Genomic DNA, 14,471 nt, shown 5'->3' with positions numbered 1-14,471 from the left:
GTCTTCTTCGTCTACCTGCTGGTCTTCTTCGTCTACCTGCTGGTCTTCTTCGTCTACCTGCTTGTCTTCTTCGTCTACCTGCTTGTCTTCTTCGTCTACCTGCTGGTCTTCTTCGTCTACCTGCTGGTCTTCTTCGTCTACCTGCTGGTCTTCTTCGTCTACGTGCCTGTCTTCTTCGTCTACCTGCTGGTCTTCTTCGTCTACGTGCCTGTCTTCTTCGTCTACCTGCTGGTCTTCTTCGTCTACCTGCTGGTCTTCTTCGTCTACGTGCCTGTCTTCTTCGTCTACCTGCTGGTCTTCTTCGTCTACGTGCTGGTCTTCTTCGTCTACCTGCTGGTCTTCTTCGTCTACGTGCCTGTCTTCTTCGTCTACCTGCTGGTCTTCTTCGTCTACCTGCTGGTCTTCTTCGTCTACCTGCTTGTCTTCTTCGTCTACCTGCTGGTCTTCTTCGTCTACGTGCCTGTCTTCTTCGTCTACCTGCTTGTCTTCTTCGTCTACCTGCTGGTCTTCTTCGTCTACCTGCTGGTCTTCTTCGTCTACCTGCTGGTCTTCTTCGTCTACCTGCTGGTCTTCTTCGTCTACCTGCTGGTCTTCTTCGTCTACCTGCTTGTCTTCTTCGTCTACCTGCTGGTCTTCTTCGTCTACGTGCCTGTCTTCTTCGTCTACGTGCCTGTCTTCTTCGTCTACCTGCTGGTCTTCTTCATCTATCTGCTTGTTTTGTCTGACTCAATTTACTTCTTCGCTTGCTGCTCATTCTGTCTCTTGAGAATTTTTAAAAAGTAGTTTTAATATTGATGAGTAAATTCATAAAACTAAATTTTAAATTTGGCGGCCACATGAGGACGGGAGCATGCGGACAACTGATGGGACGAGAGCGAAAGGGAAGGGGAAAGGGAAGGGGAAGGGACAAGGAAGTGGATTGGGTGAGGATGTAGGTGAACATCCTGAAAACGAAAAGCTACGGTAGAAGCTGAAATTGAGTGAAGAGCAAGAGGGTTGTAATAAGGCTAGACAGAGGAGGAAAATTCAGATGAGCTATGTTGTACTATGTTGGTCTCAGAGACCTAAGCACTAAACTCTTATCTGGCCAATAGATTTGTGAGTTGATTTGTGAGTTGTTTGCGAATACCAGAGAGCAAAAATTTCGTTGAGATGAAGACGTTTAGAGACGATCCGACAATGCAATCCGTCTATATCGTAGTGTAGAATAGTTGGCAAAGATTAGGTCAGATCTGAGAACGGCGAGTTGTCTTGTTGAACCCAATTGATGCCTTAAAATTATTTAAGCGTGTAAATGATGCTTGTGTAAATGATTCTGATGTGTTTGGCTTTCACAGAAGGAAATTGATTTCTCTATCAGATGAGGGATGGTGCTAGAATGATTTGGTTCATTGGAAGACGATAAAATTCTCCTAACAGCAAGAAGAGGGTATTGCGATAGTTCCACATGGTCATTGACCGATGAGCTATCGAATTCACGGGTGACTCAACGGTTTGCGCCAGGCGGGAGATAGAAACTCAAGATCAGTCTCAAGGATCTGAGTCAAACCAGCAATGAAATCGTTCAGCCTTCTTAGTTTTATTTTTTGTTCTATTATTTTTCAATCCCGCACAGTTGTTCATAGTTTTATTCAAATTCATCACAAAGGTTTTCCCTCTACGTCAAGGATCTTTTGTCCACTTTTTCCGACGCAGGACAAGCTTCCAGTCTCAAGATGTCGTGTTCCTCAAAAGAGCAATCTTGCACAGCAGTTTTTCCTTTCCCTTGCTCTTTCAAGGTCTCCAAGACATTTCAACCCGGCAAACATCTCAGAATTTAAGACAAACTATCAGTCTCCTCAAAGTGAACAATCTCGAAGTTTTTCTCGAGGGAAAACAAACCATACGAGGTCGAAGAAGGTGGATCGATTTGTGAGTGAATCTGTGGATGAAAGCTCTTCTTTCCTAACGTCTGAAAGAGTGTCGGAGAAACGGATGACATCTCCTTCTCGACTTACAAGACGAAGATACAGTTGGAAGAGTCACACCGCTGGGAGGCAGCAAAGCAACACATGGACTGATGTTGAAATGAAGCAAAATGGTTTGAGGATGAGCACGCAAACTCCAAGGCAGCACCATAACATCAAGAGTTACGTCGATAAGCTCTTGAGCAGCGAGCAGTCATCGGACAAGGTGAAGAAGGTCTTGTCGAGCATGATGTGGGATGAGAAGTTGGTGTCGAGGCTTATCGTTGAGATCGGGAGGAAGCACAAGAAGATGATGGTTGCAGATGTTCTTCGATGGATGAGAGAAGAAAGCGAAAGGAGAAAGATAAAACTCTCCTCCCTCCCTTTCAATGCTTGCATCCGAGCCCTAGAGAGGATGGGGGATTGGAGAGAAGCAGTTGCGATCCTCAACATCATGGAGAAGGATGGAGTGGAGCCGGACATTGTCTCATACAACACCGTGTTATCTGCTCTCCGCCACAGCCCAGATATTCAGAATGTCTTCGTGATGCTAAAGCGAATGAGAGAGAAGGTCTCACCCGACATTGTCTCCTTCAACACAGCCCTCGCTGCCTGTCAGCGGCAGTGCGACTGGGAGAGTGGAGTTGCGATCTTAGAGATGATGAGCGAAGATCAGATTGAGCGAGATGTTTTTACCTTCTCCACCTTAATCTCCCTCTGCGATCGCTGTGGCAAGTACGATGAAGCTTTTGCACTGAAGGAGGAGATGGACGCCAAGAACGTCTCGCCCAACATCTACACCTTCAACGCTCTCATCGCTGTTTGCAAGAACTCACTCGCAACCTCTCTGATGTCTCGCAAGCGGCAGAACACCTTGACTATTGCCCAGATTCTCTTTGCAGAGGCAAAGGCGGCCGGGCTGAGGCCGGACATTGTGACCTACAATTCTCTGCTGGGTGTGTACATGGAGATGGGCAAGTGGAAGGAAAGTTACGACATCTTGTTCGAGATAGAAGACCAACACGTGATCACAGATGTGATTACCTACTCGACGCTCATCAGTACTTTCGCCAAGACAAGAAAGTACAGCCTTGCAATTGAGATGTACGAGAAGATGATGGAAAGACAAGTCATGCCCAACGTGATCACTTACAACTCGCTGATCTTTGCATGCCTGCGAGCCAACAACTTCTCTCAAGCTTTCGCTTTCTTTGACGACATGCAGGCCCAGGGCATCAGTCCTAACGTGGTAACATACAGCACGATGATTGCAAGCTGCAGAAGCAAGGACAACTGGGTGACTGCTTTTGATCTCTTCCTCGAGATGATCCGCAAAGAGATCCCTCCTGACCCCATGACCTTCTCCGCTCTCCTTTCTGTGTGCCAGCATAGCAAGCAGGTGCTTTTCCTTGACTTTCTCCTCCTCTCCTCTCCTCTTCTCTTGCTTCTATTTTTGCCTTCCTGCCTTTCATTCTTGCACTTCTCCTTCCGCACTCCTTCTCCCCTCCTCCTCCTCTCCTATTCCTCTCTATCTCTCCATCTCTCCACCTTTCCTGATCGACTGTGACTTGTCGCAGTGGGAGCAGGCTATGGATGTGTTGGAGTGGATGCAAGACGCAGGGATCCAGCTGAACATTCGCATGTACTCAGCAGTCGTACATGTTTGCGGTCAAGCCGGTCGCCTCGATGACGCGTTCCGCATCCTCGACGAGTGCAAGCGAGATGGAATCAAGCCGAACGTGATCATGTTCACCGCCCTCATCCACGCCTGCAAGGTGCTACATCGCTATTCTCCTACTCTAGTTCCTCTTGCCCTCTCTCCCCTGTGCTTTCGGTCTACAGCAGCCCTTGGCAGACTATAAGAGGCTCGTTTGATTCACACCCCGGACCTTTTTTCCTGCCTTTCGCTTGTCAAATAGTGCGAGTGTCTTATGAGCTTGCTGTGCCTTTACTCCCTCGTTGATTGTGTCTGCTTGCTCGTTCGTTAGCCTCTTCGCATCTAAGTGTCTCTACAGGTTGCAAGAGATCTCGATCGCGCCTTTAGGGTGCTCGAATTGATGAAGGAAGACCATGTGACCCCCAACCTTGTCACCTTCAACGTCCTCCTCGGCACATGCGAGGTCGTCGGGAACTCAACCTGCGCCTTTCAAGTCGTCGGGCTCCTCCAGGTCAATTGCTTGAAGTTGAGGACAGAAGGGGCACGGGGCGGAAGATGAATGATGATGACGACTGTGGCATTGTGAGAGCAAGAGCTGACTTTGACACAGGAGTATGGCTTCAGAGCAAACTTACAAACTTTCAACACATTGATCAAGACATGTGTCAGGAGCCACGAGTGGCAGAAAGCGTTCGAGGTGATGATTGTTGAGCTTCTATCTGAGTTCTCTTGTCAATCTCCCACTTGCCATGTTTTGAATGACACATACGTTAGGTCTACAGCCAGATGCAGCTGCAAAGAATAAGACCGTCGCTGTCCACTTTCAACGCACTTTCGATGGCAGCAGAGGAAGGAGGCGATTGGAGAAGAGCGATCGATGTTATGGTAGACATGAGGTCGTTTTTTTTTGCTGATGATTCCCTTTCCTTTTCGGTTTTTGGACCTTCGTCGTTATTCTTGCTCGCTCTCCATTCTATCCCATTGCTAAACTCTTGCAAGGATCAAAACTGAAAAGATCTTGATCAGGATGGCTGGGCACACCCCAAGCGTGCAAGCTTACAACTCTCTCATTTCGGCTTGTGTCAAATCGTCAAACTATCAGAAAGCTTTTGATGTCTACAAGGGGATGAAGGTTCTAATCTCCCTTTTCATTACCCATTGCTTTTCTACTTTTCGTTCATTCCTCATCACGTCGACCTACAATCTCGAGTGTTTTACAAGTCGAACAGACATCGGGAGTACGAGCGAATATTGTTACGTATAACCTCATCATTTCCATCTTGTCGGGACAGCGAAAACTTAGTGAAGTTCTCAAGGTTGTTTTCTTCTTTTTGTAGCGCATGTTGAGCCTATGCAAGGTGATCAACGAGATGAAGCAGGAAGAAGTCACCCCCGACTCAGGTGCCATTTGAATGACCCTTTTCTTTCTTGCTCATGTAAACACAGAGACCATCGCACTCATGATTGATGCTGTGCAAGCACAATCATAGAAATTTCACAGTAGCGATCGTAGACGAAGACACAAAGTGACGTTTTTACGAGATTTGGTTCGTTCTTAGTCGATTGGAGAAGAAATACTTTAGCTCTCGCCGAATGATCAATTCTTTAATGGAATGCTCTTCTATTGTACAACAAAATTCTTGAGTTTCCCAACAACAAACAATAGAAGTTGACTAGATAACAAAATGGTGCTTAGGGGAAATCATTCCCAATCTTCCATTGCTGAACAAGCATCGTACGGATGTTTCTCAATCACTTTCTGCTGTTGCGAGCTCAGCTTCGACCAAAACAGCTTCGCCTCGCAAATATTTTCCTGCAATCAATTCATTTCGCTTCAATAGATTTCCGATCTCACGGTTGCGTCGTATGGTGGTAATTTCTGAAATACTTTCATCGGCCTGTTCATCGTGTCAATCTTGTCCTCTACAGTGCGCTCAGTCAAGTTGACTTTCTTCCTCCTCCACATTGTCCTTCCTCAGGCGGTCTACCTATCAGACGCGAAGAGGTCGGCGCGAAGACTCACTACTCTGGCGACTGAGCACATAACGATCCAGTGGACACCCTGACAAGCAGTCAGCTGCAGCTTTCCGACCGTGCTGCCTCGCAGCTCAATAAGTTGGAAGACCTTGGCGAAGAGAAAGTCGAAGAGTTTTACAGCCTCGCTATGCGGAGACCAGCAGGAGCCAAGTGAGAGCAGCCCTGCCGATCCATGTCAGCACGTTTGACAAGGAGCGGGATGACAGGTACATGGGAAGCAGTAGATCTGTCCTGATAGCTTGAACTTGCTTAAAAATTTGAACAAGTCTACGTCAACGATATGAAGAACTTGATCGACGAGCTGTCCCATCTGATCACTTCTTGTCGACAAGGAAAGAACAAGCACCATGCAGCCGATGTATACCGAGTCCAACGTGCTGTTAAGGTACAGAGGGCAATGTTTCTCCAATAAAGCTAGAAACAAGTGAGTAGTCAAAATAATTTGCTGAGAGTCATAACCGAGAAGAAGCGCCGTTGCATCTATCTCATTCAATTCCAGCAGCACAATGCCACAGATAGCATTCATGCCTTGAACGTAAACGACCACTGTTCATCCCTGGAGTCAGAGCAACAACTAGGGTTTAGGGTTGGATGCGGAGAGTGAAAGGCAGGGAGCAACAGAGGGCTGAGTTGGCTGACCTTGATCCCTCGACCTCTTCCTCTCTGCTTGATGGATGACAGCATTTAAAACTCGAACCAGTTTGCATTCTGAGAATTGGTGACAAAAACATTTTGCGGGTGCACTGGCATTCTCACGTTGTACTCTTGCACAGAATTCACTGTCTGATGCGAACGTTCGAAAAGCATCATCTTCAATCTTACTATGTGATGAAGATTGACCCAGAGCAACCAAATCCATATACTCCTGTGCAAACAAAATCATTTTAAGAAAAAATAAAACGATCCAATCGATGCGCGCAAAAAGATATGAGATCGGTAGAGAATTTACTTGAAATGTAATTTCATGAGCTCCAAGAAGGATCTTCCAAGTTTTCCCTCTTGTGGTGGATTTGCTCTCTACTCGCAGAAGATATTCCTCTTCTGCAAGACACATCACAACATGATGGTAAACCACTTCACAGTGCCTTGTGACGTAGCCGGAATCCCCTTCAAAACAATTTCTTCTCTCAGTTTTTCCTGGGTTTGAAATCAAAACTTGTTTTTCAGTGAGAAAGGACGTTTAACTCACCAGCGCATGAGATATTGGGAGTGCAGGATTGTTGGTTGGCGCATACAATATTTGCTCAAAAGTCTCATCTTCAAGAAAATTCACTATAATTTTGATTAGAAACATTGGATACCATTATCTTGTTCGTTCGAGAAATGACTGTTCATGAGCAACCTCCTGGTAAAGTTACAGTGAGTGGTGTATATGTTCGCAAAATCCTGTTTTCTTTCCCAAAGCCTGTCCAAACGCGTGGCTGTTGACGATCTTGTATGTTCCATCTTTCAGTATACTCTCTGAACTATTAAAGGTTCCATCTTTCATTATACTCTCTGAACTATGAAAGATCACAAAACTTGAAACTCTGAATGTTCTCAAAACTACCCTAACCTCATCTCTCCTCCTGTTCGAGAACGTTATTCTTGTCCTCCTTCGAGTAGCAGTTTTTTTACCCTTTTTTAGTAAAGTTTTACTCAAGTTTTCTATTTTAGAAATTATTACTCAAATAATCTAGTTGGAATTCTTTCAATCCCATCTCAGTACCACTACCGGTACGGTACTCGTGACTCTACGCTTAGCTTGAATCCTTTCAAGAGGCATAGGAAGTGAACAGCCTGCTGAACGAGGCCGTCACGAGCCTCTTCGAGGACATGGACCAGGTGGACAGCGTGATCAAGGGCAGAAGACCTTCGGAGAGATCCAGATCGAGGGGATGCTTGAGAAGGTGCGAGAGAAGATGGGCAGGTCAGACGCGTACATGCGACTCTTAGTCACCATCTGCTTCAAGATAGATCTTTGTCTCCTTCAAGATCGAGATCTCCGTTATCAACCTCCTGCTCGGCAAGGCTCTCCCCACTGGGGTCAGGAGGCTACACAAACTCAGGGAATCAAGCTGAGGGATCCTCTCTACTCTTGGTGACCCTACCGCTCTACTCTCACATCATTTTCAGCGATCCTGTCTGTTGCAATGGCAACTGTGATACGATGTGCCTCATGGCTGCGAGTGCCGCGGTCATGATGAGATGATAGTGACGGGTGTTCCTTCGTCTCCAAGTACGGGCTCAACGGAACCATCAAGGTGCAAGACTCCATCACTGGAGCAGAAGAGCTGCTGAACAAGATCAGGCTAATGTCGCAACGCTCTCGGTGCGATGACCGGCTGGCAGGTCAAATTCTGCAGCACCTTCCCCGATCCCTTCACCTACTCCTTCGAGCCCCTGTACTCCCCCAACAACTTGAAGCAGATCCAGCTGGCCGGGGAGCCATGCGAGCAGACGAGCGCTCGGAGAGCTGTCAAGCAGAAGGCGGCAGAGCATCAGCAATCTGTGCGGTAAAGGCTGCGAGGAAAGAGGAAGCATGATGATGATGTTGTTGTTGATGATGATGATGGAGAGCAGAAGTGATCCTGAGGGCATGGAGAAAGTTGACAAGAGCAAGGAAGATGTGGGTCAGGAGAAGGCTCAAGGATTTGATTCTAAGGGTCAAGACCTTGCGAAGCACAACGAGTTGAGAGATGTCCATTGTTGTCAAACTTACACGTCACTGTCTGGAGCAATCGTGATTCCTGGGGATGTTTACTACTACATCCAGCCGGATAGAGCCGACATTGTCAACCTAAGGCTTCGACTACTTGCAACTGTCATATTGCCAGAATAATCGCTACGACTGCTACTATTCTTCAAGCACTTCACTTTGTGGAACCATGCAGGACATTCCTGGGACCTTTACGAAGTGGATCGTATCTAAGCACGTCACGGGAAAGGTCGTCGTGTGCAATACTTGATCAGATGGAAAGGTTATGATATGATAGTACTGCTTCTAATTCTTGGTTGTCTTTCCGTGAATTGAAGACGCCATTTCTTCGTCAATTGATGCGTGAGTTTAATTCGACTAATTCTAATTCCTTACGCGGTCACGTATACTTCAGTCTCATTGATCCTGTCGGTTTGATCATAAATCTTTTCTAATTTTCTAAACGTTCAGCGACCGCGGTAGTGTTGAGGTTTCTGTTTGCTTGCTTAACGGAAGATGGCAAGTTGGTTCAAGTTCACAGAGTCAAGGTAGATCATCAGGGTTGTCAATCCCTAACAGTATCTTTGACTGCAGCCGGCTGATACGATCAAGAATGCTGTCGAGCAGGCGCTTTTGACGATGTAACGACCTGAGAAACGGGTGCTCCACCTGGCCCACGCATGTCAAGGCCATGTCAACCACAAGGAAACAAGCAACCTCGTGAAATACGACGCCTCCCCGGTAAACCCTCGCTTGCACTGCTGCCACCAGCGCCTCCAGCCCTGACACATGCAAACCACCATGGTCCTTCTCTTTCTGCTGTTGTTCTTGCTGCTCCCTCTTCGCTTCAATCTTCAAGGGCTTCGAGAATGACGCGAGAAACTCCCAGTCGACCTTGACCTCTTTGGCAGCTTCACTTGTCTCCTCTAGCTCCGCAATTCTCTTCCACCAGTCTTCACCCTCCTTGTCGCCCTTCCAGCCTGACTCTGACTCCAAGTCCTTTGAGTCTGGACTTGCTTCATACAGCACCGGCACCAAGACAGGGATGATGTACTTCCCTGCCTTACACGCCCGAGCAAACTCCCTCCTGCAGTTGCCGCTCTTAACGTACTTGTCGCTCATGAAGACCACAAACACCTCGCAGCGAGACACTCCCTGCTCCATCTTCTGCATGTGATCTTCCCCGTGGTCGATCCCTCCCTCCACGTCGAACCAGCACTGCAGGCTCGTCTGCTCTTCGATCCGCCGCTTCACCTCCCTCACCATCTTCTGCGTCGAGTTGTCGTGCCCCCAATTGTAGCTCAAGAACACCTGAGGCGGCGTGACGTCCAGCACGTCCATCTCCCTCTGACATTGATTGCAGTAAATCTTAGCCGTTAGATCGCGAGCGAGCATGCTCAAGCACGTGGGTCGGCTGAAGAAGTGCGGGACTCTCTTGTCCTTCAAGCACGACGGACACGGGGAGCTCGAGTCATTGAAAGCCAGCACCTCCTTCACGGTTGTCGTATGACCCCTTGTGCAAGTGATTGCTTTGATCATGATCGTTTGTTTGATGACATCTTCTTGCTCCAGCTCTTGCTGCATGTCTGTCATACCATTGGTTTCTTTGTCCAGTGCTTCCTTGATCTCCGACGGATCGAACCTGCCCACGGCTCTAACGCCTTGTGAGGCAGGTTGAGACTCAGACCTATCATGCAAGCAAGCTTGGCACAGAAGCTCGTTCTGACTGGTGACATCGTACAAGTCTTCGAAGCTTCCCCGTCCCTGATGAAGCTTCTTGATGATGCCGTCGTACAACGTTCGCATAGATTTTTCATATTCGGATACTTTGTCTTTCGATACTTCATCTTTCTTCTTGTACTGATGGAAGATCCTGTATCGCTCCATCCCTTGTATCTCCTGCGGCCACCACTCGTTGAACCTGTTCCTCGGCTTGATGTGCTTGTCGTAGTAGTCTGTCAATACGACGGGGATGATAATTGCTTTGCTAGCTGTCAATCTGTTCCATGGCTTGCTGAAGCTACTTTCTCCTTGCATGGCTCCCTGCTCATCAACACACTCTGTCGATATACACAAGATGTTCACGAGACATTCATCACCAGCATCTCCACGTTCGTCACATGGATGAATCTGACAAGTAAGACCTAGAGGGAGGTTCTCCGCCTCGTAAAGCTCCTTCACCTTTCTTTCAATATCCAGCCCACATGCTCTTGACCTCTCTCCTTGCGTGAAGATCCCAACCTGCACGGCCTCCTTGCCTGAGCTCTCCTCGTTGCTTCTCCTTCGCTTCATCCCCGGGAAGAACGCCTCGAGTCGCCTCAAGTCCTCTTGCAAGTTCTCGATCTGCTGCCTCGTCGACGCGTCAGCTCTCAGCACGTGCTTGTCATTGTCTTCCCGCCAGCTCACCAGCAGCGTCCGGCCCCAGCCCTTCATCACCGCCATAGAGCCGCTGCAGTCTACCTCAAAGTGTCGAGCAGCGCACAGCACGACCAGCCTGTCGATGAAGCCTGCGGGGAAGATGTTGTACTCGCACTCCACAGATGCGCATAGAGACTGCTTGTCCTTGTCCGTCACTGCCCGCTTGTGCTCATGCGTGAACGACGGGATGATGCCGGGACACAGCAGCTCTCTGCTCTTGTTGTCTGTATCCTTCAAGTCCTTCATCCCCACGCCCAGGAAGTGCGCCAGATCGCAGCCCCGAAGCAGAGCCACCGCCTCCTGCACCTCCACATGGCGCTTGATGAAGCCTACCTCTTCCGATCTTGATGTCTTGTCTGTCTTCGCATTGCGCCAGAAGTCGCTGTCTTGCTGGGGCCACAGGTACTCCAACATGTCCTCGTCTATGATACCCAGGTGTAGCAGCTTCTTCGTCTTCTTGGACTTGGTTGGGTCCTGCTGGAAGCAGTCGAGTAGGTGCTCCCAGTCATGTCGCATCACGCCCTTGAACACGTCGATCATCCACACGGGATCGATAAAGACCGTGTCCTCGACGGAGTACTTGCCTTGGTCTCTCTTGCTTTCATCCGCACTCAGCTCATGACCGAAGTACTTGAGCACGCCCATGTCGTGCAAGAAGCTCGTTGCCACCTTTTGCTCCTTTTCGTTGACCCCTGACTCTCTCAACATCTCCTTGTACTCCTCTACCTTGACGTACGAGACAGGTTCTGACTTACGCTTCTCCACAGCCTCTCTCAGTCTCAGATAAGGTCCAGGGATTTTTTCCTGCCACCACAGCAGCTCTTTTGCAGTCTTGCACACAGATTGCCGCAGCTCCTTCACTCCCTGTCCCTCAAGACAGTTCACCCGGAAGCTCTCGCCTCCATTGATAACGTGCAACGGCAGGATGTTCTCGTCTTCCTCCTCTGCCATCTTCTTCAGCTCCTCTTCCACACATGCCTTCACCTTCTCACACTGATCCGTCACCTCGCTCTCCCCGGCAAGATCGATGTGCGTTACTACGAGCAACACACTCGCTCCCGGCACTCGCGCTTGCGTAGCTCGCAGCCATGTCGAGATCATCTTCTTCAGCTCCTCCATGCCTCCCCCTCCATCCTCTTTGCTCTCTTTGTCTCGCTTCACCCTCACGCTCCAAACCAGCAGGTACAAGGCCCGCCTCACGATGAAGTACTGGTTGGTCTTGGCGTAGATCTGCTGCCCCCCGAAGTCTATCACGTCAAACGTCAGCCCGTCAGCGTAATCAGGCTTCCACTCGTGCAGGTCTATCCCGATCGTCCTCCTGTCTACCTCGATCTTGTCCGCCTTGTCCTTGTCTGACCTCAGAGCTCTCAGCACGCTCGTCTTGCCTGCCTCTCCGTTGCCTATGAGGATGAGGTTGATCCGCTTGTTCGCCTCGCTGTCTCTCTTGACACTCTGCAGGTACGTGAAAGCAGCTGCCCCTCCCTGACTGGCGATCTCAGGGGGAGGCAGCTGCAGGCTGACGCAGCTCTTACACTTGACCTCCTGCAGGCTAGACTCCATGCTGCAGAGCTCGTCCAAGGGAAGGCGGGAGAGGCTGGGGTTACCGGACACGTCGATGACTTTAAAAGCGACGCCGAGCTCGGAGATCCAGCGAGGCAGGCTCTTCATCCTCAGGTCTCGTATCACATATCGTTTCATCCTATCTGTCCGCAAAGACATGTTGAGCGTGCCTTCCTCGCTGTTGTAGCAGCTCCCAAGCTCCCCGCCCGACAGGAGCTGCTTCACGTCTTCGACAGCAGAGGTATCTATCTCTTGCATCCCGAAGATATAGTGGCACTTGACTAGGTCCAGTCTCTGGGCAAATGGCTTCCCCACGTTGTTGACGTGCTCGCGGACCTTCTCGATCTTGGCGATGGCGTCCTGCCTACTGGGTCTTGACGATACAAGATCTTGCTCAAGGTTGTGCACGCAGGAACGTCGATCCTTGCAGTGCTGGCACATGCGTTCTTGCCTTCGATCTTCAGATTCATCGTCGTAGTAGCAAACGCAGCACTAGAAAAAAAACAGCCGCAATCCAGAGCATGCCAGCAAAGACCCGAACGGCAAAATACATGTCAGCCAATCATTCTCTGAGCGCATCATATGATATGACACTTACGCGCTATAAAGACGAATTTAATCCATGTAAGCAAGGAAAAACCAGGGATTTGCAAAATACATGTCAGCCTATCGTTCCCTGACCGCATCATTGCATATGCTACTTACTCCCTTTGAAGAAAGATTCAATCCAAACAAGCCATGAAACAGTAGAAATTGAAAAAACACAAGACTATGTCAGCCCAATCGTTTCCTGACCGCATCATATGATATGACACTTACTCCCTATGAAGACGAATTTAATCCATGCAAGCAAGGAAAAACCAGGAATTTGCAAAATACATGTCAGTCCAATCAACCCCTGAACGAACAGTTCCTTACGTAGCAGTACTTGGAAGATCCATGATGATCTTTTTCAAGCTTCGAACAGATCTTGCACTTTCCTTCGGCTCCAGCTTGAAAAGTAGCCTATTGTAGAGTATCAATCCAATCGATCCCTGAGTGCATCATTTCATATTCGTCACTTACAACCTATCCAGCCCCATTCCATCCATCCCAGCAAAAAAAGCGATGAGATTGAAAAACACATGTCAGCCAATCGTTCCCTGACCACATCTTTCATCATCGTCACTTACCGACTATACCGCGCCATCCACAGTACATTCGAGCAAATACCGACATATACACAAACGAAAATGTCAGTCCAATCATCCTCTGACCGCATATTTCATAATCATCGCTTACCGGCTGACCGGAAAAATCAACAACCCATCCGATGAAAAACCCGGAATAAAAAGCAAAAATTGTCAGTCCAATCGTCCCCTGACCGCATTGTAGCATATGCGACTTACATGCTATTGGGCCCAAGTTGCACCCATCCGAGCAAGAGCAAAAGAATTTGCAAAATGAAATGTCAGCCAATCATCCCTTGAGAGCATATTTCATAAGCGTCACTTACCGTCTATCCAGCCCCATTACATCCATCCGAATAAAAAAGCGATTCAGATTTGCAAAATCATGTCAGCGAATCGTTCCCTGAGCACATCATTATGATATGACACTTACTCCCTATGAAGACGAATTTAATCCATGCAAGCAAGGAAAAACCAGGGATTTGCAAAATACATGTCAGCCAATCATCCCCTGAGCGCATCATATGATATGACACTTACAGTCTATGAAGACGAATTTAATCCATGCAACCAAGGGAAAACCAGGAATTTGCAAAATACATGTCAGTCTATCGTCCCCTGAGCATATGCTGCACAGACTGATGCTTACCGCCTTCCGAATAACAACATTGCAATTCACGGCAGAACGTAAAACACTCAAAGTCAGGTGACGCCTACTGGAAGCTATTCAAATTACGCATTTTAAGCTGTCGTTGGTATCATCTTCGATCACGATCTGGAGAAACACAAGTCAGAAGGTCAAAAAAGTGTTATGAGGAAGTGAAGGAGCCGCCAAGAAAGGAGTTGAATGATGGAAGGATCAGATGCGGGGGAGCAAAGGAAACATCTCCATCATCAAACATGTAACTCAAGGTAACAGCATCTCATCGCTGCTGCTCCTTGCCTGGCATTTGTCGCAGTTGTACGGCATTGCGGAGGTTGAGAACAGAGGGTGGGGTAGGTGGAGA

General features: G+C 48.3%; 4 protein-coding genes across 4 annotated transcripts; 2 read left to right on the top strand and 2 right to left on the bottom strand.

Moving 5' to 3' along the window:
* Positions 1-2,067: 2,067 nt before the first annotated feature.
* On the top strand, positions 2,068-5,093 carry GUITHDRAFT_136922 (hypothetical protein; the record flags this gene model as incomplete). The annotated part of the gene is made up of 9 exons (XM_005834873.1): positions 2,068-3,345; positions 3,524-3,721; positions 3,962-4,114; positions 4,214-4,300; positions 4,378-4,499; positions 4,603-4,735; positions 4,833-4,919; positions 4,962-5,004; positions 5,050-5,093. The coding sequence occupies 9 exons, from the start codon at positions 2,068-2,070 to the stop codon at positions 5,091-5,093; spliced, it is 2,145 nt and encodes a 714-aa protein (XP_005834930.1).
* A 97-nt stretch (positions 5,094-5,190) lies between these two features.
* GUITHDRAFT_151896 (hypothetical protein) lies at positions 5,191-6,988 on the bottom strand. Its single transcript, XM_005834872.1, has 13 exons — positions 6,942-6,988; positions 6,830-6,897; positions 6,726-6,777; positions 6,590-6,681; positions 6,397-6,505; positions 6,280-6,348; positions 6,100-6,186; positions 5,987-6,054; positions 5,851-5,941; positions 5,729-5,802; positions 5,592-5,665; positions 5,459-5,501; positions 5,191-5,416 (listed from the first exon to the last, which is right to left on the bottom strand). The coding sequence occupies exons 1-13, from the start codon at positions 6,973-6,975 to the stop codon at positions 5,306-5,308; spliced, it is 972 nt and encodes a 323-aa protein (XP_005834929.1). The 5' UTR covers positions 6,976-6,988; the 3' UTR covers positions 5,191-5,305.
* Positions 6,989-7,396: 408 nt separating this feature from the next.
* Positions 7,397-8,237, top strand: GUITHDRAFT_151895 (hypothetical protein). Its single transcript, XM_005834871.1, has one exon. The coding sequence runs from the start codon at positions 7,957-7,959 to the stop codon at positions 8,137-8,139; it is 183 nt and encodes a 60-aa protein (XP_005834928.1). The 5' UTR covers positions 7,397-7,956; the 3' UTR covers positions 8,140-8,237.
* Positions 8,238-12,211: 3,974 nt separating this feature from the next.
* Positions 12,212-14,243, bottom strand: GUITHDRAFT_151894 (hypothetical protein; the record flags this gene model as incomplete). Its single annotated transcript, XM_005834870.1, has 2 exons — positions 14,114-14,243; positions 12,212-12,826 (listed from the first exon to the last, which is right to left on the bottom strand). A coding segment is annotated over exon 2 (506 nt), but the record flags the coding sequence as incomplete, so codon positions are not given.
* Between the last annotated feature and the right edge of the window lie 228 nt (positions 14,244-14,471).

The sequence above is a fragment of the Guillardia theta genome (assembly GCF_000315625.1).
Source record: "Guillardia theta CCMP2712 unplaced genomic scaffold GUITHscaffold_23, whole genome shotgun sequence".
Taxonomy (NCBI): Eukaryota; class Cryptophyceae; order Pyrenomonadales; family Geminigeraceae; genus Guillardia; species Guillardia theta.
Note: the sequence above shows the minus strand (reverse complement) of the source record. Positions and strands in the feature narration are given on the sequence as shown.

What these genes read in the sequence shown, in the direction of transcription:
- GUITHDRAFT_151895 (XM_005834871.1), top strand. Translation starts at nt 7,957, where the DNA reads ATGACCGGCTGGCAGGTCAAATTCTGCAGCACCTTCCCCGATCCCTTC.
- GUITHDRAFT_151896 (XM_005834872.1), bottom strand. Translation starts at nt 6,975, where the DNA reads ATGAACAGTCATTTCTCGAACGAACAAGATAATG. An exon ending in CTCATGAAATTACATTTCAA is followed by an intron (nt 6,506 to 6,589) that starts GTAAATTCTCTA and finishes TTGTTTGCACAG; the next exon opens with GAGTATATGGATTTGGTTGC. An exon ending in TGCAACGGCGCTTCTTCTCG is followed by an intron (nt 6,055 to 6,099) that starts GTTATGACTCTC and finishes ACTTGTTTCTAG; the next exon opens with CTTTATTGGAGAAACATTGC.